General features: G+C 43.9%; 1 protein-coding gene across 1 annotated transcript in view; it reads left to right on the forward strand.

The window, feature by feature from the left end:
- Nucleotides 1-26830, forward strand: part of NCKIPSD (NCK interacting protein with SH3 domain) — a 120553-nt gene that overhangs the window by 44175 nt on the left and 49548 nt on the right. The window contains exons 4-5 of the mRNA XM_032801330.2: nt 17066-17153; nt 19690-20318. Coding sequence (XP_032657221.1) covers nt 17066-17153; nt 19690-20318 — 717 coding nt within the window. The remainder of the gene's footprint in view (nt 1-17065; nt 17154-19689; nt 20319-26830) is intronic.

A 26830-nucleotide genomic window follows, 5' to 3' on the forward strand; every position in this document is an offset into this window, starting at 1 on the left:
ATGCCTCGTCGCCCATCTAATGGAATACAGTGAAGTGGGTTTTAGCCCACGAAAGCTTTTCCCCAAATAAATGTGTTAATCTCTAAGGTGCCACAAGGACTCCTCATTGTTTTTTCATGTGCAGAGAGAGGCTAACTCTTGGAAAACTACCTCTGCATCACAGGACCTGGGTGTCCCCAAGTGTGTGTTAGTCATCGAATCTGAGCACTACCCCGAGCACTCTGAGGATGAATGGGGCAGAGGCACCTGTCAGCCCCACATTCCCCTCCCATGTGTGTATCATGATCTAGGCCACCTGGCCTATCCACAGGGATGTGACCCCCTCACTTAGGCAACCTTCCTCCAGAACCTGGCTCACATATCTTAGGTTATACCCTCCCTCCATCTCCCTATCCCCCATGTGAGCTGAAATCTGGGGGTCTCTGCCCCCTGGTGATGTGTAAGCCTTGCATCTGTGAGTATGTGCCAGAATGTGAGGCTCCTGCCCATCTGTGGGGATGTGACCATCCAACCCTGCCCCCTCCAGAGTCAGATTTGAGGGGGCTTGTCTTTCTTGGGATGTCTGAGCCCCTTTCCCTCCTCCCATGTGAGTCAGGATCTGGGGAAGTTCTTCCCCTCTGGATGGGGAGCTCAAACTGGTATGCACCAAGAACATACTGCTGAGACTAGGGTGGGGAGCTGAGAACATTCATGCTTGACACATATCATAAACTCTCCAGGAGAGTGGGGAGGGAACACTGTTGTTAACTGATTAATAATTCATTGATAATTAACATCTAATTGATAACTAATACTTGTAAAAATTGTAAATGTGCTTAGTGAGAGGGGTTCTCTCAAGTCCAGGTTAGTTTATTAATAACAAACTTCAGATAAATCAGCTGTGTTTGGATTTGTTGGTTTAACAAAGACAGCACCTGCCCAGAGGGGCATGAGATGCCAACAGCTGCAGAAGCCCTTCCCCAAACATACTTGCTGTCAGTCCAGACTGCGGATGGTGTTTACTTCCTCTTTCTCAGGGCTCCTATACCCATATTACTCTTTTGTGTTTCTCATTCCAATACTTATCTATTTCCTCCTTTTTGGTACCTATTTCTTATCTTAGGTCATTTTCTAAGATTTCTGTTCCCTTGTAACTTTACAACTGCCTCAGTACCTTATGGTTAGTCATTGCTTATTTCTGTTTTGGGGTAACGTTGTTATAACTCTTGTGCACATTTTGTGGTTAATATCCCTAAAATATCTCTTGCAGCAATTTCAAAAGTTTATTGCTTAGTAAAATTCCACTCCTGAAAATTAACTTACCTGCAGAGCATCATGGGACTCTTGCTGCCAAGCAAACCTTAGGTTCATTCTTTGAACTGCTCCATTCACATCAGCGGGTGGTGTTGGTACTTAAGACATCTCCATCAGGTATTGTTTCAGCTGGGAACATTTCACTGAGATGCCTGGGCCACTTAACACCTCTCTGAACCTGCTGGGTTGCTGATGGATATGTAGAGGCCCCCCACTTCATTTTTCCTTCAGTTTTATGCAGTATTATAAAATTGAGCAGCAGCTCTGCTCTAGATAAGGTTGGAAGCGCTTCCTGTTAAAAGGATAACTCTTTGTAGTGCTCTAGAATTGGTGTGCTTACTTGGATTGGCTTGAAATTTGTTATGTCTCATGGGAGTGTAGGGTGGTGGTTGTAATCCAAGGGCTTGTCTACACTTACATTTTATAGCACTCTAACTTGCTGGCTATGGGATGTGAAAAATCACCTCCCTTAGCACAGCAAGTCTGAGCACTTTAAAGCTCTAGTGTAGACAAGCTCCAAGCGCTGAGAGCCAATCCCCTCGTGGAGGTGGATTACCAGGAGTGCTGGAAGAGCTCTCTCCCAGTGATCATGTGCAACCACACTCACACTTCAAAGCGCTGCCTCCGGAGCGTTTCTGCAGCAGCGCTTTGAAGTTTCCAGTGTCGACATACCCCAAATGTTGGGTCATTTGAGCAAGGGGTTCCCAAGATACAGCCCCAAGGAAAAAACAGCATTTCATTAAATTCACAGGATCTAGCAACTTTGAAATCAACCCTGGGCAGACGTCTGAGAATGAACTGTAAACTTTTGGTAAAAATCTGCCCCTAGCAAGTTTTTTTTTTTTTTTTTTGAAAAATGTAATCTGAGTACAACAGACTATTCAGAAGGTAATGAAACTATTTTTGAAAAGAAAAGAAACTACGCTTGAGACCGTTTACAGAGTGGGGAGGGGTGATTCGGGGAGCAAGATAAGGTGGTATGGTAACGGGGGAGAAGGGGTTAGGTCTGCAGCGAGTGGTACAGGTATTATGGGGGGATAAACAGGAATGGATAGTAAGAGAGGGGAAAAAGGATTGGGGGCCTTAAATTGGGGGTAGGAATTGGCGGTGGGGGTGAGAAGATGGGAGAGGTTGGAGAATGGGAGGGGTAACAGGAAGTTGGGGTTTTAGTAGTGGGGTGGCTCTCAATCCTGAATTCTCCCGTTCCCTGTGAATGCTATGATCTGGGGGAGTCCCACCCCTCTGCAGGGATCTGAGCCCCTCTCTCTGCCCACTGTGTGGTCTGGGATATGGGGGATCATGCTCCTCTTGAGGGGTGTCTTAGCTCCTCTTCCTGACCCTCAATGTGATCTGGGATCTGGGGTGGGAAGGAATGAAGGTAACACAGATTTACACAGCTGAAACTCAGAAAATAAATAGTTAAGCTACACTCCACCCCTATGTGGGGTGGGGAGGCTGTTCAGTGTGCAGCAGGGACATGATTTGGAGGAGAGGCAGACTGGATGCACCTCAGGCAAGGCAGGGAAGCCTGGCTGAAGCAGGGTCAGGAATCCCAGCTGGCAGTTGGAGCGAAGGCCCTAGCTCATTGTGCAGCTTGGGCTACATAGCCAAGATAGTGTTTGGCCCTCCAGTAAGCTGCTTCCTGCAATGTGTTTAAGCAGCAGTAGGGTAAGGCAGGACACTGCAAGGAGCAACTTCTTACATGTCAATGGTTTCTGTGGTGCCAGCTAATGGCTTTTCAGGTTAAGAGAGGTCAGGGGAGCTAAAAAGTGGGCTGGGGACTACATGTTCCGGGGATTGGTGGAGCAGGAGCAAAGAGCAAGAGACACACACCCCAGTCTCTTTTTCTCACTTGCTTAAAGTTACTGTAACCATCATGTAATGAAATTGGCACGGTTTTGAGACAAAAGTCAGGATGAGATTTCTCTCTCTGACCTTGTTGGTAACTACAGGTAGCAAACATCTCCAAACATGGTGATTATCCCCAGCCCACTGTGACAAAATGTGCAAGAGAGGGAAGAAGCATTGAAGAATCACACAGCAGTTGTGTGGTCTAGTCCTAGCTCTTCCACTGCTCCATGCCTCAGTTTCCCAGCTATAAAATATGGATAGTGATGTAAAGTTCTTTGAGATCTGGTGATGAAAAGCACTGTAGAAAAGCTAAGTCTTTCAATTATTATCTAGCCACAGTAGCATATCAACTGCAATCATAGTTGAGAACTACAACTGTCTAAATGACCATTAACTCCTAACAACAAACAACTCTCTTTCTATTTAAAAAATGAGGAAATTAAATGGCAAAACACTTTAACATGGATTTAAGGTTACCTGGCCATAGCTTGAGCACTTCCAGAACATAAAGTTGAGCAAAACTCAAACTTCTGGAAACAAGGAAATACAGAGTTAAAGTAAATGCCCACATAACTTTAACTCATAAGGGCAGTGTTATGGCCTGATAACCCTGACACACACCCTCCCATTGCCTTTTCACTGTAGTGGACAGGTGCTACTTGCACTTTCCCTACCCTCAAACACTGAGTCTACTCTCTGGACAGAATACCACACTTTTAACATTTAAGAACTACTTCCTACTCTTTTATAATCCCTTCACACTTGCACACAGGATGCCACCTAAGCCTAACCAGCATTAACTCCACAGTCTGCTCTTATATCCCACTTCACTACTGCCAGTACCCATGGCAAGAAGGCCCTAGTGCCCTGCTACCAACAGCCTACACAATTCTGTATTGAAAGAATGCAGACAGGAACCTCAAGGTACGCATGCACTTCTCTCTTTTGATCATACACATGGGAGGGACTCAGACTCAAATCTCCTCTTATTATAGTCACCATTCTTGCAATCTGCTCCAGCCTATTCCGCTGTCATTCAATACAACTACACTCAACGTAGTCAAGCCAGCTGCAGTTCATACAGATAATTCCCAGTGGCTATTGCTAGGTCCAGGGGGCAGAGTTAAGGTTATGTGGGTGTTTACTTTACTCTGTATTTCCTGGTTTTCAGAAGTCTGAGTATGGCTAAATTCAACATTTTAGAAGGGCTCGAGCTACCACCAAGCAACCTTAACTCTCCCTTATTGAAGGTTTTTTTGCCATTTAATTTTGACTACCTGACACAATAGGGAAACTTTGAAGCCTTAGAAACTGGAAGAGTTATAAAACCTGCTATTTGTTTATGCCCAGCAAGCTACTTTCCTGGGTATAAACTAATTGTGCTCCTGCTCTTCGACGCTTTGTTATATACAGTAGTGTCCATCCTAGCAAAACTTTGCTAAAGGAGTATTTTATACTTATTTAAAAATGAGCACAAGAACTGCATAACTTCTAAGCTTCGGAGTTTGAAGATCAATCTTGATCTCTTATTACCCAGCCTTGTGGGATAGGAGTTTCACTCTCCAGTGTCCCCCTTCTCTTCCCAGGCAGTGCTTGGAGAAGCATTGATTAGTTCCTGCAGCACTCTTGCCCTCTGGCCAGAGAAAAATCCTGCATGTGTCTGGAAGGAAGGAAGTGATGAACACAGAAAAGGTCAGGAATGAATGGAGTTGGGAGTCCCTCGCCCTTGAAGAGAAGTCCAGCACCCACCCACCCCTAGCTCCTGGGAAGAGGGGGCCAGCTGAGAATCTTACAGGGGTCTGCGTGGTCCCTGCCTGGAGGCATTTTTTTTTTATATATATGTCTCCATATAGCAGGTGTCCGATCAATTTGAAGCCTCTTGCTCAGCCTCTTCTTACTGGCAGCTGGACAGGAAGGGGATGTCACCTTAACTGTTGACTGTTGGTGTGGGTCTGCCTGCCCTAACCTGCTCAGTGGGTACGGGAGTGAGAAGGGAAGTGTATCTACTGTTCTATCCCTCTTCCAGACTCCTCTCATTTGGAATCCTACCTGTGCTGCTGTTCACAGCTTTGCCACCTATCAGCAATATGAATCCACCTGATTATTGACACCTTTCACTGAGTTATTCAGAATTAAAGGGATATCAGCGAAACTCTCACTGCTGCTCACTTAACAGTACTCACAGTTGTGAAGGTAAGCCTTTCAAATGTGCTCAAGGCAGGGGAGTCCATTACAGCGGGGTCATCTTCCTCAGTGTCCAGAGAGAACACCCAGCACCTCTGCTACTGCTCACAGCTTTGCCAAACAGGAGAGGTTTTGGATGTTTTCTTTGCACATTCAGGAAGATGGTCCTGCCTTGTTCACATTCCCCTCACAACTGTGAGGACTCAAGGCTTATATTTTAAAGATAACCTTAAAACAAAGGTTAGATTCTGCAGAAATCACTTTTTCTTTCCTCTCCCTGTCAGAAAAGATTTCCAGAGCTCCATGTATAGGTTATGTTCCATGACACTTTGAGTGCTGTACAAACACTAGGGGTCAAATATGTGGCAAATTTGGTAGGGTCAGTGGAGCCAGTGAAGTGTCCTAGAATGAGCCCTTTCCCTTGCTGCCCCCAAATAGTGGCATGATGATCTTATAAACTAACTGAAGCAGGTTGCCAAAACCTACCTCTTATGTAAGTGTGATTGTGCTGAGCTAAGCAGCTTCATGGCTATAAAGATGGGGCTGACCTTAGCACAGCTGCACTTACAAGAGCCTGGGAGGGCCTTCTGCCAGCATTTTACTGAGGCCTCCTCTGTTCTAATTGGCCTCTCACAGCTGTGCAGTCTCTTAGAGCCAGAGACTAATAATTTTTAAAAGGCAAGTAGGTGTGGTGCTGGATTCTGGCCAATTCTGCCTTGAGAAACAAGCCTTCAAACTGCAGTAGCATGGTCTGGATCTTAGTAAATTCGGGCCCTGAACTGAGAGAGAGGGAGAAAGCAGATTCCACAGTCAAGAATCTTTCATTGAGAAGAATCTGCTTCCAAACCAAAACCCCCTTTCCGCTTAAGCAGAAGCGTGAGTGCTTCCATTTGATCTCCACTTTCACTGTGTTGTATGAGGAGAGGGGTTATGTCTGAAGTAACCAGAACCTAATTAGTTTACTGTTTAGAGGGTAAGGCTGATGCCTTAATTGAACCCAGAGGAAAAAAAAGCCAGCACAGATTGCAGAGCACAGGTGAAATGAAACATCATTGAGCAGGCAGCTGGCCTTCCAAGTAGAGCAGCCTGTGTGGAGTGCATTGCGGTGATCTATCTGGCGAAGCAGTCTCTTTAAGAATGGTGTCAGTATTAGCCTTCAGAGATTACTCTTCTTGGAAAGTCTATCTTTGTGTTCTTGAAGCTGCTAATGTTGCTGGGGATGTGCTACAATTGAGATGGAGCATGGTGGGACCACTATAGTCCAATTAGAGCTTTGTATACTGTTTAGGGCTCTTATTCATTCAGATTTCTAACAAGCCTTGTTCAGGGCAGCGTTGCCAACTTTTGCAATTACGTTGCAAGTCTTGCGACATTTTTATAAAGCTCTAGCTGCTGGAGGAATCATGTTATGGGAGTATCTCGGGTTTCATTTGGAACAAAAGTTTCTGGCCCTCATGGTTGCGGAGAAAAACTTTGAATGTGTGTCCCCAGCTGGCTCATAAACAAGCTGAGTAAAAAGAAACTAAAATTTATCTCTTAAAATCTCCTCCTTATTTTGGAGATCCTGGTTCATGATTTTGAACTCTTGACCCCACTGTTTGCTTTACAAGCGTTTATAAAACACACAGAAATTCAGTGTGTCAAAAAAGGTAGCCTTCTTCCCAACCCATCAATCCCAAATGCCATTAAAGAGGAAGCCTGGAAAAAATGAGTGTTGTAGCATGACCTCATTGTTGTCACATCAGGGCTCTGTGGGACCAAGCTGGAGTCTAGTGCAGCTCATTGAGACACTGGCACCAATGCAGGGCCGTAGCAACAAAGAACGTGGCCCCCTCCGAACATATGTCTGGGCCCCTTACCGAAAAAGTCAACGGCATATTTCGATGACTTTGCCGCTTCTGAGATCACAAGATTCCAAGTGTGAACTCCACATGGTACATACAAGGCACAGTCATTTATTTCTAGCATGCGGGCTTGAACTCCTTTATTCTTTCCTCTCATATTTGCGCCGTTATCATAAGCTTGGCCTCTCATGTCAGCAATGTCTATTCCTAAGTTGTTTGCCTTTTCAAGAAACGCTTCCAATAAGCCCTCGCCAGTTGTATCATGAACATTAAGAAAACCAACAAACGCTTCACGAATATTGACACCATCTTCACCGTTGCATTCAACAAAGCGTAACACCACAGACATCTGTTCTTCATGTGACACGTCGGGAGTACAGTCCAAAATAACTGAATAATATTTTGCTTTTTTAAGCTGCGCTATGTTGGCCTCTTGAATGTTACTGGCAACAAGTTGAATCAGCTCGTTTTGGATCTGTGGACTGAGGTACTGAACATGTGTCTCTGCCTTCTTAATCCTCTGTAAAAGTTCGCTGAGGACAGTATCATACTTTGCAAGCAATTCAAACAGTCCCAAAAAGTTGCCATTCGAAGGATCGCCGAGCTTTTCATTACTTCCTCGAAATGCCAAGTTTCTTTCGGACAAGAAAATAACGACATCAACCATGCGTTTGACAACATTTCTCCTGAAATCTCTTTCTTTCAGAAAAGCCTGCAATTCGAGTTGGTCAATAGATGTACGGTTTACTATGCCTGACCGAAGGTCAAACCATTTCACCATACAGTCTTGATGACCTTTGCCTGTTTCATGCTGCTGAAGTCTTTTTGACAGTGCTTTCCAAGCAGATGTTCCACGACGTAGCGGTATGTCGCCAGTGCCAAATAATTTACAACAAAAACAAAAAATGGCATCTTTCTGAACTGAGTACATTAACCATGAACGTCTTATTTTCTCGCCATTTGCCATGGTTCGATAGAAATGAGTACTTGTGAACCTCCGTCTTTCCTCGTTAAATGGAAATTCGTAACTTTCATTCTGCTGCGGTGGGCCACGTGCAACAATGTCACACACTTGCCTGTCCGATATTATAGACGGCCAATCTCCTGGATCATCAGTCAGTGGTTCAGATTCAGATACTTCTTTCCCGGCAGCAGCTGGAATATCTGTCACAGTTTGTTTGGTAGAACAACTGGCTTCACCTTCGACCTCACTTGAAGCACTTCTGGATACTTCTGGATATGATTCATCGCTGCTAGCGCTGTCCGTTTCATGTGCCTGTACCTGTACGTTGGATTGCAGCGCAAAATACGTTGACAACTTTGGAATTTTCTCAAGTTCCTTCTCGGCATCTTTTGCTGCCTTTCGTTTACTAGCTCCGCTCTTATACATTCTCTTAGACATCACAAAGCACGCTTCTGCGTTGGAAACGATAAAAAACTAAACAACTAAATTAATAACATTTATCCGCCGACCGCCATTATGAACGCAAATACACATTCTTTGAATGGGTCCAACTAAAATTCGAAACTGACCGACAGACAACTGATGTAGCCAATAGCATTATGATGTGTCATAATGACTTCACGGTTTTGTCAGTAAAACCGACATGGATTGTGCAATAGCGTCAATAAATGTCACTTACCTAGTTATACCTTACATTTTTTTTGCCACTTTTAGGGGCCCCCTTCCTTGCGGGGCCCCCTCCGGTCGGAGGGTACAGAGGGCACTCACTACACCTCTGCACCAATGCCTGCCATCTGATCCGAGGATTCCAATGTGAGCACTTCTCCTGAGTGCAGCCATTGCAGTATCACATAAGGATAGAGGCATCTTTCAGGCAGTCAGGCCCCAAACAATATATGTCTTTGTAGGTCCAAAACCACATCTTTAGTTTCCACATGGAGATCAGCCTGTGCAGTTCAGTGAGTTCTAGTGCAATGCCCTTCCTTGAGGGAAACACCGCTTAAGTTGGCTGCTATTTTCAATGCTGGCTGCAGTTTCCTACTGGTCTAGGGTCGTAGTCTTACATGGAGCAAACTACAGTCATGCAAACGCTAAGCAATAAAGATATGGTTAATCGTGGTGAGGTTCCTGTATCCATAAGAGAAGGTGAGAACTTGAGTTGTGAGGAATCACCATTATTCCACCCACAGTCATTGCCAGGAGGAGAGAAGTAGGTGGGAAGTACTAGCTGTAGGGAGTTTTGTGAAGCTCTCTAGTTGAAATTTCTCGCAGCAGGGAACAACACAGGGGTTGTGGCAATGTGGCAAAGCTAGAGTAAGTACACCCACTTTGAGGAGTTCATTCAATTCAACCTGTAGTCCAATAGCTTTCCCCAGCCCCCTGGCTAGAAATCTGAGGTAGCCAGAAAGATCCCATGTACAATATGGGGAGTGGGTTAACTTTTCATGTCTTTACTTCCACAGACTGTTGGTATGCAAATTTTAACAACAATTTTTGCAATTAACAATTTGGCCAATGAAGTTTCTTTTTCTTACTTAAGGAAATGCATTAGACTTCAGTAAATCACATTCTCCTGATTTATCCAAACACTTTGTATTCCAAGTTGAACAAGACAAGTATCTGCATTTTAATTTAACCCTTTTTGTTTGATTTTAAACTAGACTATTCTATAAAAATATTAAACGCAACAATTCCGGCCACAAGACAGAACACAGAACGCAAAACGTAATTCCTGTTGTGCCAGTAAATGCATGGTATGTTGAATGCTGTTCAGCTGGCATCAGTTTTCTCTGATTATCTGAAAGACAATAAAACAGAGGTCTACCCCTTCTGGGCAGACAATCATCGCTTAAAATATACAAATACCCTTGTTAACTTCAAGCAAAACAGAGGAATTACCTCATATTTTCTTGTATTTGTTTCTTAGGCAGCCAGGTTTTCAATTACATAATACTGTATACATTCTTCAGCTAATTTAACTAAATTGTTCATAGCCAAACCAAATGATTGCAATCCAATAATTTCTTTGCCTGAACTTATTTACAAACATTTCACAGACACCACGAACTTTCTTCTTCAGCATTTTTTCAAAGTTCAACTGCTGTTCCCTCCTACAACTACAGAGTTAACTTCTCACTCTCCCTTAAATCACTTGCTTATCTCCCAACAGCCACTTTTATCAACTTAACTCACCATTCCAAGTAAGTCCTGGGTATTTGAAATCCCCATGCTTACACTTACTGACTCCTTCCTTCCACTACACCCTTAAAGTTTTCCAATCTATCTGTCTGTTGCCTGCCTGCCTGGGCCCGATCCTGCTTTTCTTGCTGAACCGTCCCTTCCATGGGCACCAACTTTGTCCGCTCATTTATTGTGCGGCTGTACATAAGCCCTGCCCGTCCTCAGTTCCACATAAGGCACCCTATAGTTGTTGCTTTCAACGCAAACGCCTGCTTCGAAAAAAGCCCTCGCCAGTTGATCATAGACATAAGAAACAAACAAACGCTCACGAATTGACACATCTCACCGTGCATTCAACAAAGTGTAACACCACAGACATCTGTTCCATGGACACGTCGGGAGAACAGTCCAAAAATAACTGAATAATACCTTTTTTAACTCGTATGTGCCTCTTGAAATTGCAACAAGTGAACAGCTCGTTGGATCGTGGACGGAAGTACAACATTTCCTGCCTTCTAATCTCTGTAAAATTTCGCTGAGACAGTATAACTGGCAGCAATTCAAACAGTCCCAAAAAGGCCATTCGAAGGATCGCCGAGCTTTCATACTTCCGAAATGCCAATTTCTTTCGACAAGAAAAACGACATCAACCATCGCTTGAACAACATTTCTCCAGATCTTTCTTTAGAAAGCTGCAATCGAGTGGTCAATATATGATGTTACCTAGGCGACCGAAGGTCAACCATTTCACCATACGTCTGAGACCGTGCTTTCAGCTGCTGAAGTCTTTGACAGTGCTTTCCAAGCAGATGTTCACGATGTAGCGGATAGGTCGCCAGTGCAATAATTACACAAAACAAAAACAAAAATGCATCTTCGAACTGAGTACATAACCATGAACGTCTATCTCTCCATTTGCCAGGTTCAATAGAAAGATACTTGTGAACCCCGCTTTCCTCGTAAATGGAAATTGTAACTCCATCTGCTGCGGTGGCCACGGCAACAGTCACAACACTGCCTGTCCGAATATAGACGCAAATCTCCTGGATCATCAGTCAATGGTTCAGACAGATACTTCTTCCCGGCAGCAGCTGGAAATCTGTCACAGTTATTGGTAGAATAACTGGCTTCACCTCGACCTCACTGAAGCATTTCTGGATACGATCGCGCTGCTAGCGCTGTCCGTTCATGTGCCTGTACCTGTATGTGGATTGCAGCGCAAAATAGTTGAAAACGTGGAATTCCTCAAGTTCCTTCTCGGCACTTTGCTGCTTCTGTTACTAGCGCCGCTCTTATAATCGCTTAGACATCAAACAAATGCTCTGCGTGAAATGAAAAAAACTAAACAACTTAAATAATAACATTACCGCCACCGCCATAAACGCAATACGCATCTTGAATGGGTCCAACAAAATTGAAACGACCAACAGACAACTGAGATGCCAATAGCATAGATGTCATAATGACTTCACGGTTTGCAGTAAAACCGACAAGGAGGGCAATAGCGACAATAAAGCACTACATTATACCTGGACATTTTTGCCACTTAGGGCCCCCTTCTTGCGGGCCCCCCGGTCGGAGGGTACAGAGGCACACTACACCTCGACACATAGCCTCCACTGATCCGAGGATCCAATGTGACACAACTCTAGTGCAGCCATGCAGTATCACATAAGGAGAGAGCATCTTCAGGCAGTCAGCCAAACAATAACTGTGAGGTCCAAAACAACATCTTTATCCACATGGAGATCAGCCTGTGCAGTTCATGAGTCTAGTGCAAGCCTTCCTGAGGAAACACGCTAAGTTGCTGCTATCAAGCGCTGCAGTTCCTACTGGTCATAGGCCGTAGTCTCAGAGCAAACTACAGCATGCAAACGCAGCAAATAAGAATAGTGAATCGTGTGAGTCTGTACCATAAGAGAAGGTAAACTGAAGTGTGAGGAATCACCATTATCCCCACATCATGCAGAGAGAGAAAGGGCGAAGTACGCGAGGAGTTTGTGAAGCCTCAGGAAATCCCGCAGCAGGAACAACACAGGGTTGGGCAAGTGGCAAGAGAGACAAGAACACCCACTTGAGGAGCTCATTCAACAACTGTAGTCCATAGCTCCCCAGCCCCTGGCTAGAAGATGGTAGCCAGAAAGTCCCATGTACAATCAGGGAGTGGGTAACTTCAGTCTACTTCCAACTGTGAGCAAATCAACAACAATGCAATTAACAATTTGGCCATAAAGTTTCTTTTCTTACTTAGGAAATGCATAGACTCAGTAAATACATTCCTGATTTATCACACACTTACCAAGTAGACAAACAAGTCCTTCATTAATGAACCCTTGTTGGATTTAAACTAGACTATCGATAAAAATATTAAACGCAACAATTCCGGCCACAAGACAGAACACAGAACGCAAAACGTATGCCTGTTGCCATAAATGCAGTATCTGAATGCTGTTCAGCTGGCATCAGTCTCTGATTCTTGAAAGACAATAAAACAAGGTCTACCCCTTCTGGGCAACAATGACGCTAAAATACAAATACCCTGTAACTTCAAGCAAAACAGGAATACCTCATATTGCTTGTATTGTCTAGGCAGCCAGGTTTCATTACATAATACGTATACATTCTTCAGCTAATTTAACTAAATAGTTCAAAGCCAACCAAAGATGCAATCCAAAATTACTGCCTGAAACTTATTTACAAAACATCAAGACACCACGAACTTTTTCTCAGCATTTTTCAAAGTTCAACTGCGCCTCCTACAACCAGAGTAAATCTCATCTCCTTAAATCACTGCTTATCTCCCAACCACTTTACAACTTAACTCACCCAAGTAAGTCCTGTAGATGAAATCCCCAGCTTACACTTACGACCCTCCTTCCACTACACCTAAAGTTCCATCTACTCGTTGCCTGCCTGCCGCCCATCCTGCTTTCTTGCTACCTGCCCTTCCATGGGCACCAACTTGTTCCACACCAGTTTGGCAGGAGTGGCTCTCAATAGCCCCCACCCTCGGTCTTCCTTAAACATCTACTTCACAAACGACCCAGTCCTCCTCATGAGGCCACCGGACAAAAACACATGCCCATTGGGCAAAGGCCATTTACTTTAACTCTATCCCACCCTTTTAGAGGGTTTACCCAGAGACCCATCCATCTGTCTGCTGACACTTAAACAGAAAAGAGAATTACACAGAGAGCAGAGGAAATTGCAGTCTAAGCCAGGTTTTCCCAGTTCTATACACTGACTGCTACAGGGGATGGGACAGAAGGATCTCAATTCGACCTCAGAGCTTCCTCGCACGCATGGCTTCCACTCCGAGGAATTACGAACGAGAGGTTCAGTTCCGCCCACACTCCTAACGCCCAAATGAACAGAGCAGAAAAACAACGGTAACCAGTTAAACCGAACAGAACCAGAACCAGAGAGCTTTTCCTTATCCTATTACGGCTCACTTTTACTCATGCAGTTCTCAACATAACACCAGCAGTACCAAGCAAAGCAAACATAAAATAACAAGTGTAAAACAAATCATTGGTGTAAATTCTGCAGGGCTCCCCCCTTCTTAATTGCTCACCAAACTGTGACAAATTTCTGTTACCAATCTATCCCTCGTGTCAGGTGATCAGGCTGACACTACAGGATCATTGGGGGGAAGATAAAGAAAACACACCATATTACTGAATTTTTTAAGCTCCATTAATAAAATAATAAAACAACAACGGAGAGTGTTGGGAACGCTCCCACATCACTCAGGAAAACATTAATGCCCCAAGCCCCTTTCATACTCTCACACGTACGTCCAGACTGGCCACTTCTGTGTATAATATTCAGAGAAGGGGAAGAAGTGGACGGGAGATTATCCTGTATACAGCTTGTCCAGAATTTCCAACATGCTTCCGCTCTTGGGAGGGCTGTTCTTTTACACCCTGGAATCTCCTGCGGCGTCTCTTTCAGAGATTCCAGTCCAGGTCGGCTGCCTGTGGCTTCTTTGGTGTCACCAAGCCACGCCAGCTCCGGGGTCACAAAGGCACACTGTTGGATCTTACTGGGCAATTATATAATATAATCTCAGTTCTGTAACTTGTATTGTCTTTGGTTCGCCTCTGTCTATATTTTTTTTTTCACAGCTAGCTGGGGCCAAAAGCAGTTTTTCTTTGTACTTAGCATAGTCTGCGTTGATTCTTGACCTTGAATGCAGAGCAACTTTTTTTTATCCCTGGGCCAAGGTGAATTTCAAATTAACCCGTTCCTTTCCTCAATAGACAAATTTGCTCACGCTGTGTTAGGGCTTTTTGGTGATTAAACGCTCCTCTTAGATGTATGATCTTATCTAAATTGAAGTACCTTCTAGTGGGCATTGTTTAGATGGATTTTCAACTACCATGTAAATAGCCCAATTTCTAATATCACTGCAGGTGTTCAACCATAAGTACGTACATGTAAGATGCTGGGGTACCTTAGGGGGTGAGGGGAATAGGTAGACTGTCCCTCACCCATTTGCCAGCTTACACACACAGGGAGGGTGCCCTGTCTGCGCTAGCGCTGCATAAACTTAATGGATTTTTCCCTACAAGGTACTCGCACAGGAAAGCTAATGAAATGGCCACGACCCTCCACACTCCCGTCAGCAAAGAGCGGCGGCTAGTCTCTGGGAAAGACGGTGCCGCTTACTCCGGATTGCATCCAGGAGATATCATGACTGTCAGTAAGCCACACAAAGGAAAGAGGGAGGGAAAAATGGGTACATCACCACTCCCAGACCCAGGTATGCTTTCCTCACCGAAGATGCCAGCCAGGCACCCCGCCAATGGGGCGGACCTGCCTAAAAGATCCACATATTATCCGGGCTTGTGTTGAGAGTAGTCCTGGCACGAGCTTTGCTTCACAGGAATACTCTGGCGTCTTCCGGTAAACAGTCACTCACCACTGGCCCCCAGTAACCATTCGGCATCTGATCTGCTTTTAGCTAACAACAGGAGGAGAGTGCACTAGGACATAGGCTGTCCCTTTCTAGACAGGTCACTCCGTTGTCCTGCACTATCCTAACCTGCTTTTGAATCGCTTGCACGCCGCCAGATCAGGGGGAAGAACAGGAGCTACAGTGGGGGATTTTTACAAGAGCTCACCATACAAAACAGCTTCTGAAGCTACCGCGTTCACTGACGAAACAGGATAAAATTGGAGGATCGGTTACATTAAGTGAAGTCCTGTCCAGTGCCACCTTTTCGGGGGCCTCTAGGTAATTATTGAGGCCAATCTACGGTAATGGAAACTTTTGTAACTTATTTTGGTCATCAAATTGATCCAAACACCTACAGTTTTTTCAGAATGCATTCGAGGGGCGGACACCATGCCCTCCCCACTGTACTCTGGCCCTCGCGCCATGTTGCAGGAAGAACACGTGGGCTCCCCAGGCCTAAACAGACAAAGTCCCAGACTAACTGGCTGGTCCTACCTTATCTGAAGGGACCGTGCCTCACCTCACCCACAGACTGCCTTCTCTCACATACCGATGCGCGTTGCAACCATGGTGCCGCCGGGGGTCTGCTCAACACGCGTCTCTTGCAGAGGCTCCCGGTGAAGGCACCGGTGCGCGCGGGCGTTGGTCGTCGCCGTAGATTCAATGGCCGCTGAGAAGGGTCCGGGCAAGGCTGATTTAGCCTCAATGCCCACCCAGGGACGCCAAAACTGTTGCATGGCACAGAGGCGGCCCGAGCAAAGCAGTGGTTCGTGCCCGGTAGTGCTTAGCGCCAGATACACACACCAGGGTGGGAAGCAAGCAAAGGTATATTGAGATCTCAAAGCGGTGCTGGGAGAAACTTAGCACGCCCTCAGATCCAGCACACCGACACAAGCGGCGTTTCCCCTTTTAGAAGTATTTTTTTCCTCTTGCTTCTTTCTTTCCCTCCCCCTGTAGCAGTTACGTAAGCGCAGGTGCATTAAGTAATCTTGGCCGCGGCAGCTCATTAGTAAGTTTTCCTTCTGCAAGTTATCTTGTCCTTCTGCTAAAGGTGCACAGGCCTCATTATTTCTGCTTTAGACCGGTTTGAACTGTTGCAGCTGATAATGGCTGTTACACCTGGCCTTTCCTATCTACTGGCCTGTTAGGTCGATTAGAGTTCAAACATGGAGGGACTTTTGCCTGCCTGAGGCCTAAAACAGGGAGACTCCGTATCCTTATTGCCTTCCACCTTTCCTAGTTATTTGGAGTTATGCTTAGTGACACCAACAGCAACACACAGCTACTCTAGCCCTATCTCTCACTCTCTGTGTAAGAAATTGCTATGGAAGCATGAATTAGGAAGGAATTTACGTAGCTCCAGTCCTTGGCTTTGTCTTTCTGCAAGGATATTTGTAGCTGATGTAATGGATCTCTCCAAAGCGTGTTTAAATATGCACACTGTTTGCTACCTCTGTGGGGCTGTTGAGATCACTGTAAAGTCATAGTGAACGTGTGGGATTGCATCTGGAATAAGAGAAGAGTAAATGCTTGACAGGTCTATGTGACACAAATATTGTGTGCTGCTGAAGATAGCAATTAAACAAGGGCTGCTTTTCCTGTCAAGGGGAGGAAATAAAGCAAGGTTTCAGAGTTTCTGCTTTGTTCTTGCAGGAAGCCGCCTATTGCATCTCTCTCATCATTCCATAAAGATATTAAGGACAAATTAACACACACACAGAGGTTTTATAATAGGAAGTGTATTTTACTGTCAACCTCCTTTGATTGCTCTAAATTGTTCCTTTTTAGATCCCGCCACAGCCCCGACGTGCTGCTCCTATCACACCCCCGCCACCAGAGAAACGCAAGAATGCGCAGATGGAAGCACCCATGAGAAGTAAGGAAAAGCTCTTTGGTTTTTTATGTTGGGCAAGAGGCAGACAACACTGAACTAAAATATAAGATGTGTAATAGTAGCAGCAATTCTGGCTGGTTTTGGTCTGCACCTCAGAAAAGCATCTCTTGGATTTCTGCTCAGGTGACTCTGGGCTGAAATTTCCATCACAATTTTAATCCTAAAACTCCAGTGTTGAGGACTAGTGTTTCCCTTTGTCCTTCCCTGGTCCTAAAGCATGATTTGTGTCTGACTGGAACCTGTGGCTTCTTCTCCCAGCAACTATGGGTGCATTGGATGCTGGGTGTGGTGTTCTCTGGACTTCCTAAACTGATTAATTTTGGGGGAAGACAGTGTTTGCAGAAGAAGCTTTAGAATATTTGTTCTGCTTGGTTGTATAGTTTTTCTGACAAGCATATAACCAGAGTTTTGGGGTCTTTGTGTAAGTTTTCTTTCAAGAGTATCATAGGGATCTTTCAATAGAACAGCATGAGAATTTGTGTGGTTTTTTTTCCAATCTGGATGTGATGATGCCATTAGACACCAGGGGGCACTCACTATTAATGCAATGTCAAAAGTCTCTTAAGTAAAAGCTTTTTGATAGCTGTCCATCTAGCTCTTTGGTTGTATAATGGTGCGTCAGTCAGACTTTTGCATAGTTGGTGGCTTGCCTGTGCAAATGACAGGAGTGTGGTGTCTTCACCCCCTAACCCAGGAGAAGATCAGAGGTGCATGTGCTGCAAACACAGTAACTGTGTTGGTAGTGAGAACTTGCAGTACTGATCAGTGGAGTGCTACTGGCAATACTAAGCAAAAAAATTAATTTGCAACCTTTAGAGGTTAGACCTGTGGGGTAGAGGAGCGGGGAGTGAAAGTTATTTCGTTGTGACACAGTTCATATTGTGGTGGTTGTGTATTGCCCCAGTGCTACATTGTGCTCATACAGTTATATTGTCATGATGGGTTGCTGTCCCCAAACTCAGTCCAGGATTTGTTAATGCCCTGTAAATGAGCTTTCAGGGTGCAGGACAGATCTGTCACATTCTGGGCAGTTCACTGAAGTTTGGAGCAGGCAGAAACCTGCTTCATGGTACTGAGCCATTGCACACTACAGTAATGAGAGTTCTACCCTTGGGAATGATTCTCTTGAATCCATTATCTGTTCCCTTGATTCAATTAAATCTACTGGAAGTACGTGGATGATCATCTTCAGAAGGAGGAGGAGGAAAAAGAAGAATGGTAGAGATCTCCCTGGGAGATGAGTTCTTATTCAGCCCCACGTGTCTTTGGCCTGAACAGTTAGAGTAGCCAATCCCACTGTTACCTTACTCATAGGGATAGAGGCCTATTGACGGGCTTCTTAGCCACGGATATGCAACTCGTGTTCTGGCTTTCTTTCGACTTGGGGGTAAGATTGTGAGATTACCAGAATATCACCCAGGGGTAGCAGAAAAAACAGAAGTCTCTTGAAGAGGCTCTGCCTCTTCACTTTGGGAGGGTGTTCATTGCCTAAGGAGATGATTATTTTCTACGGATAAGCAGGAGTTAATAAGGAGCAGTGAATGGCTGGGGGTACGTTCATGCAGCATGCAAAATTAGAATCCATTCACCTTGGGAATCAAGGTGTTCCTAAAGCAGGATTTTATACTCTCCTACAGATCTCAAAGATCTTCATTTGGGATTCACAGAAAGTAGGTGATTGATGCCACTTTTTACCCAAGTAACTATCTTCCTGGCCAAGCTATGAGAGGTTGGGTGTTGGATAAAAGTATCCGCAGCCCCATTTTTACAGGTTATAGGACAAAGTATATGAGTAATGAAAAATGTAAGCTAGATGTTAGGAAAAACATCCTAGCAGTAAGGTTGGTTAGACAGTGGACTAGTGTTTCCCTAGAGAAGTGGTATAAGTACCATTGCTAGAGTTAGCCAAAACTAGACAGGAGAAAGCACTCAGAAATATACTCTAGCAAGTACTACTGTACTGGCTGGAAAAGGGCAGTATGAGCTAACAGGTTTATAATCCGATTACCTAGAGTACAGAAAGCGGACAACACGTTCCTGTCAGCCAGATGCTTTTTTCTTGCTGTTGACGCCAAGCAGAGCGTACAGTTAGTGCTGCAGGGAAAGATCTTTACAGAAGAAGGGAGAGGCTTGCCGCAATGAGTAATCTTATGTACCTGGAAATTTTCAGATACATCAATCAAAAAAGTACTGGCTCCATGCATGCAGTATATTTGGGGGAGGAGAGGGGAGTTATTGTCTAAACCAGGGGAAAAGATTCCTCTCTCTTAGTGACATTGAGCCTTTTGAAGAGAGTCTCTATAGAAAGGCTTTCTTCCCCTTCCTGAAGAGGTTATTTTACTGGAATGCTCAAGAGAGACAAAATACAATTTTGCTTTGAGATAAGTGAGCCAGGAAGAGAAGTTAAACTGCTTTGGTAGCATGCACAATGAGCTTCTTAATGGACTCTGCTGCGGCAGTTTGTTTTTCTCTTTTTCTTTGATGCTGTTGCTAAGGCCTTTTAATTGTTCCTTTTCAGATGCTGTTGAAATCACCTCTGGGTCCATTTCCAGTGCCTCCTCTATAAGTACAACTTCCTTGGATACCTTGTACACTGGTTCCACTGCATCAGAAACAGCTCTCCCAACAGCCACTTCCAGCCCCACCAACACCCCTCCCCCTGTCCCCAGAAGGAGTGCCCAAACCACAATATCACGCAGCTTAGATGTTAGCCCTTCAGCCCGCCTGAAGCATGGGACTTCAACAAAGGGTGGTGCAACCAAATCTCCCCAGACCAAGAGGGCTGCCCCAGAACCTCCTGTTGAAACAGCGGGTCAGAAGTCTCTCCCTATGGATGGGGAGAAGAATCTGCAAGTCAAGACGACTGCTCTAGCTCCATCCGGGGGCTTAGAAGCCTTCAACTCTCTTTGCCTTGATGATAAGAAGGCAGCTACTTTGGAGCTGTTGGCACCAGAATCCAGCAGCCAGGCAGTGTCTGTGCCAAAGACAATAGGGGCTGAACTGATCGAGCTGGTGCGCAGGAACACCCACCTCAGCTATGAGTTGTCACGGGTTGCTATCGGTGTAGTGATTGGCCACATTCAGAGCTCCATCCCAGCAACCAGTAATATCATGGAGCAGATCCTCATCTCATTGGTGGAAAGTAAGGTAAAGGAAATGCTGAACTCTGGCAAAAGGGCACCATACAGGGACTGGGCAAAATATTAAAATGTGATTGAAGTAGTATTTTGCAGTTTGCTCCTGGAGCTCAGAGGCCAAATCAAGTGAGAAGAGATGAGTCCAAATTAAAATAAGATGAGTGAGTAAACAGAGGTGAGGGGGTTTCAGAGAGGAGTGAGCGAGTTAGGAAAAAATAACTCAAGTAGGTTTAGCTAGCGACAAGCAGGGAAATGGTAGTCTGGTACATTGTGCAGGATATCATTGCAGACAGGCTGTAAAAGTAAGAACTGACTCTTTGGGGGAATAAGTGAATGAAAAGAAGAAGCTGGTATTGAGAGCTGTTTGGTGATCAGCTTGGGTTCTAGAAGCACTGTGCGTAGGCTGGAGGGGAGCTGGGCATTACAGGAGACTACGTATGAAGGGATGGAGGATTAACAGTTTGGGTCCTGTGACACTAACAACAAACAGGTGAGTTGGTAGGAGCAGAGCTGGGGGGATAGAGTTTCTAGATCTAGAGGTTAGTGCTAGCAGTAAGATGTCAATGGGCACAAAAACAGCAGGATCCAATGCACTCTGGGGAATTGTACTTTGGTCCTGTTTCTTTATGAAGCTGGGGATTGCTACATATGGACAAAGTATAAACTGACTGCTCTCCTAGAGGAGAAGGAGATGGTGGTGGAGCATTTCTCCATGGAGTTTTTCCCATACTGTGACTGCCACAGGGATCAAGTAGAGAGAACTAGTGGCTGCCAATGTGTTGTATTAGCCTCCCCGTTGCCCACCACTGAATCACTCTCTTTCCTAAAGTCTGCAAGCATTCACTGGATTTTTCAAATGCATGGAAGTTTTTAATTCAGCATTCTTCCAACCGTGAATGAGAAGATAAGGTTGAGGCAAGTCTGAGGACAGGTATCCCGACTATTGAGGGCGAAGCAAGCAAGCAAGCAAAGGGAACTTCCAAGACAGAAGATTCAGCAAGCATTACTGATGAGTCATTCAATGTCTTGGCCATGTGTGACTAGACACAAGCCACTGGGGAGCATGCTACCTCCCGGATGGTGGATCTCCTTACATAGAAATAGCCAAATCCTTTATGTGGGAGCCTACAACATGAGGGAGCTGGGATCTGATAGGTGCAAGAATGACTTTCAGTATCCAGGAAGAGAACTGAAGATTGGTTTGGTCAGCTGAAAAGATCCAAGAGTGTTATGATACCCAGTGTGAGTGAAAATTGAAGGAAATGCGTTAGAAACCAAGGTGTGAGATTCAGGAAGGCTTGAGATGCACTGAGGCTTTCAGATGAGATCTGACTTTGGGTACCCTGCAATCAGAATTTGTGGGGCTGGTTAGCAGGTGTTTTAAACCTAGATAGGAAAGGGCAGAGGCAAAGCTTTTGCTTAGCTCAACTGGTGAACATTCAGCGTGTGGTGAATAACTGAGAAATATTAGAGAACTAATGAAAAATAAGAAAAATGGGATGGGATTTATACTAAATAATGAAGACTGATCTGGTGGGCATAAATGGAATAGTAACATTGCTATACTGTACCTGTGCAGGGGAGAGAGAGGAGTTGGTGCTCTAGTTCTGGGCAGCAGCTAGGGGATAACTTGAAGTAAATGTATTAGTCATATTATCTGGGTACCGTGCATGCCAACATCATAAGACAATTAGTCAAAGAACTTGAACCATTAACAGTTGGTTCTCAGAGTTTTTTTTTAAAAAACATGGAGGTAGCACAGGACTGGAGAAGAAGTTATTGTGGTACAGATCCTTTTTAGAGTGGCAGTTATTTTCTGCAAGTAGTGGAACAAATATTAATGCAACATCTGTAAATGGGGGAAACTAGAACCATGACTAATGAACAGATGTTTATAAAGAACTTCTGTGCATAAACCCACTTTTTTCTCCAACAATGTTAGAATTACTGTGCAGGGGTAAGTGTATGCACAGTTATGCAACATGTGACTGTAACAATTAAGCACCTTATTTTTTGTGACCACAGAATACATTAAACTTACTTTGCACCTTTTAGGCTCTTTGGTTGGTCTTCCCATGAGGACAGTAAAGATTCAATTAGTTTTCCCCGAGACAAAGTTTCTCTATTGCTCTCTATACTGGGCTGTTCCACAATACATTCTTCAGCCCTCTTTCAACCCATTTAGGGAATAATTCCCAAGCCATTTGAGTCATATCACCATCTTCAACTCATGCCTAATAAACTAATACCAAGCCCCCATCACCTTACTTGATTACATATGTGCACAGACAGAAATAAGAAGACTGCATCTTGCAGTAGTCGTTGAAACAGACAAGTGTCTAGGCAGCCCTTACCTTTGAATAGAGGGATAATAAATTTAGCTTCCACTTGTTAAATACAAGGAGTACATTCTACATTCCCTATAAACATCTAAGATTACAGTTCCATTGCTGATGGCAAAATTACAGTGAATTGTTTAGAGATATTCAGATGTGCAAAACTACTGGTATTTAAAATTTAGATCAAATCATAATCCAGTTAATTATCTACATTGAAAAGATCACCCGTAAGTAATCATAACAGCTCACATTTTTGTGGCCACAACCAATCGGGTAATTGTTTTCAAACTCAGTAATAATATACTTACTGTCTGATCTAGATTCAGAAATAATTTGTAACTGATGTATCATGCAGATGTTCTGGATTTGGCCCAAGCTGTATGAATCCTTGCTCAATTTCCTTTCCCTTGGACCCTGAACAACCCTCTAAAAATACTTTGAGCTTTATCATGCTCTGAGAAAACAGATTTATTTATTTTTTTCCATTTCTGCAAAGAATCGCCAACTTTGTGGGTTGTGGAAGTGAAGACTGTGTACCAAGTTCCTGAAAGTAGGATCCCTCTTCTGTTTTATAGCTGTGGCCATATCAGAGGGAACATGAGATTAAATTTTGTAATTCATTGGAGGAGGAGCAATATATTTGCATTTTGTACTTGGTATTGTACAAGGAACAAAAGACACTGCCCGTGTCCAGAGATGTCGTCTATCAGTATATCGTCAGCAGTATTTCTCTGAGGGTAGACACCAAGGCCTGGTCTACACACCCAGGTTTTGTACTAGTCCAACTATTTTGGTTAAGAGGAGGATGTTTTTTAACCAAAATAGTTATGCCAGTACATCTCCTAGTGTGATGTAGTTATACTGATACGAGGTCCCTTATATTGGTAGAGTTTATTCACGTTACTGTGTAGGACTGGCAACTTTGTACTTGTCTAACTAGTTGTACCACACTAGCCGGGGTTGTACGGCTTGCATTATACCAGTATAGTTAAAACAATACAACTTTTGTATGTGGACAAGCCCAAAAATAATTATCATCATAAGCTTATATCCTTGATTATACCAAATCATTCCATGTTCCCAAAGGGATTGTATTTACAAACTGACACAATGTACAGGGCTTTGGCTCAGTTTTCAGCTTTAAGTCAAGGGCATATTTTTTAAAACACTTCATAAAACTCTTTGGATCCTCTCCTTTCATTTCATACAGTAGAAGCACTTATCCATGGGGGGATTCAGTCTTTTTTTTTTTTAAGTGAAGTGAGACATCATTGATTAAAGCATCAGTGTACTCCATAGTAAATCTCATGCTCATTTCAAGCTTTGTATTACATTCTTTAATTAGTTGTGCCCTTTCTTCTATTTTTCTAGTTTTAATTTGAAGTCAAATCACTGGTTTACAAAATCAATTTTAGACTGTTACCTCCAGCTTATTCCCAGCATGTTCTTCTGAAGATTGAATTGCTTGTATATTTTCCATTCATGTATAGTGCTCCTCTTCTGTAGAACCCAGTGCACGGAACTGATCTAGGAGGGGGAAATGACCTCTTGTGCCTCTAATATTTCATTTCCCCTAAGTTAGTCTAGTGGTGTCTGATGCTTACTTTGTAATGGGAGTAACTTCTAAAAGCATGAGCTCAGTTTACTAATGAGCCATAGTTCCCCATTAAACCATTAAAAAGGGGAAGCAGAATTAACCAACCTCTGTGTGTGCTCAGGATACCTAGAGGCCCTCCCATTATAAAATGACACCAAGACAGAATGTTTTCCTTTGGGAAACCTGAGTCACAGCAGCAGATCTCCCTAAGTGGCTTCCCCAAGCAAGCATTGACATTGCCTAAGCTATGGTCACTCTTCTCTTGTCCTGCCTCCTTTTATAATGAATTACACAGTTAATAGGTGACGAGAATGAAGGAAAATGAAAAATCTTGCTTTTACAAAAGTATTTGCTGCAGTCTATTGGAAAGATATATTGGAATTGGCATGCATAGGAGCACACATCTCAGGAATTGGAGGAGTTGGTCTGAGGATTAATTGAGCTGAATATCAGACAAGAAAAATTGTCTATCCAATATATTTTAAATGGTGTGACTCCAGTCCAGGTGCTGCACTGCTTGAATAATCTAGAAATAGACTAGACAAAGCACTCAAATGCTTTGTAAGGACAATTCTGCATTTAGCGAGTAGATTGTGGAGGTGAACAAGATGTCACCTAATAAGGGTAAAGACCTAACTCCTTTGTTTGCTGTATGAAATCTTCAGAAGCATAGGAATTGCCACAGTTTGTCAGACCAGAAATCCGTCTCATCCAGTGTCCTGTGTCTGATAGTAGCCAGAACCAGATACTTGAGAGGAAGGTGTGAGATTTCCAGTGGGTAAGAGGGATCATCTGCTCCCTGTGTTAGGACTCATCCTGGTCTCCAGTAGTTAGAATTGGCTTAAACCCTGAGGTTCATTACCCTTCCAAAGGTTGTGTTAGGACTAACTACAGCAATTCTGGTTATTCTTGTTATCCATATAAATGTCCACTAGTCCCTTTTTAAATCTTGCAGAGTTCTTGTCCTTTTAGTGTGGCTTTTGACACAGTCCCACATGACATTCTCATAAGCAAACCAGGGAAATGTGGTCTAGATGAAATTACTATGAGATGGGTGCGTAACTGGTTGCAACTCTATACTTAGAGGAGTTATCGACAGTTCACTGTCAAAGTGGGAATGTGTGTCTAGTGGACTACTGCAGGGGCTAGTCCTGGGTCTGAATATTATTCAGTATTTTCACTAATCACTTGAATAATGGAGTGGAGAATATGCTTATAAAATTTGTAGATTACGCCATTCTGGGAGGTGTTCAAGTATTTGGGAGGACAGGAATGGAATTCAAGACGACCTTTACAAATTGAAAGGTGCGTCTGAAATCAACAAGATGAAATTTGGTTAAGACCAAATGCAAAGTACTGCACTTAGAAAGGAAAAATCAAATGCACAAATACAAAAAGGGGCATAACTGACTAGGTGGTAGTACTGCTGCAAAGTATCTGGGGGTTATAATGGATCACAAATTGAGTGTGAGCCAACAGTGTGGTGCAGTTGCAAAAAAAAGCTAATGGCATTCTGGGATGTATCATATGTAACACACAAGAGGTTACACTGCTCTACAGCCAAAATGCTTCTGAAATAAATGTAGTCAAACTTTACTAATTCTGGGTCACTGAGAACGAAAATGATGCTTAAAATTGTTGATTGGCTCTAGTCTAGCTGTTGGGCTCCAGACTACAGCAGTGGAATCTCCTGGCAGGTGATGTTAGGGTTTCCATGTTCCGTGACCGTCAAAAGGATCTTGTCCCATTCTTCTTCATGGAAGGTGATCTTGTAGCCTGCAACAACATCGATGGTGTGATGGCAGCCCTCAACATCGTTCACGATCCAGATGAGTGGAGACTGTTCATTGATTCATCGAAGACGAGTCTTAAAGCTGTTTTGCTGCATAATGGCAATGTTTTGCCATCAATTCCAGTTGGTCATGCAGTCCATATGAAGGAAACCTATGACAACATGAAACAACTTTTGAGGTGCATAAACTATGACCAACATCAGTGGCAGCTCTGTGGCAATTTGAAGGTTGTTGCTCTCTTGCTTGGTCTGCAGACTGGATACACAAAGTACTGCTGTTTTCTCTGCGAATGGGATAGTCGTGCAAGAGATTCCCACTACATCAAGAAAGATTGGCCACTCCGACAGTCATTGGAGCCTGGGAGGAAAAGTGTTCAGCATCCACCACTTGTTGAATCAAGGAAGATTTTGTTACCACCCTTACACATCAAGCTGGGTCTGATGAAGAACTTTGTCAAGGCCGTTGACAAAACACAAGCAGCTTTCAAGTACCTTCGTGGAAAATTTCCAAGGTTAAGTGAAGCTAAGATAAAGGAAGGTGTCTTTGTTGGTCCTCAGATTCGTGAACTTCTTCGAGATGATGCATTTGACCATGCACTGCGTGGCAAGGAAAAGACGGCATGGAAAGCCTTCCAGTTAGTGGCAATAAATTTTCTCGGAAACAACAAGGCAGACAACTACAGGTTGTTGGTGGAAAACCTCCTCAAGGCATACAAAAGCCTTGGTTGCAACATGTCACTAAAGATACATTTTTTGCACTCTCATCTAGATTTTTTTCCACCGAACTGCGGAGC

This window comes from Chelonoidis abingdonii, chromosome 17, assembly GCF_003597395.2.
Source record: "Chelonoidis abingdonii isolate Lonesome George chromosome 17, CheloAbing_2.0, whole genome shotgun sequence".
Taxonomy (NCBI): domain Eukaryota; kingdom Metazoa; phylum Chordata; order Testudines; family Testudinidae; genus Chelonoidis; species Chelonoidis abingdonii.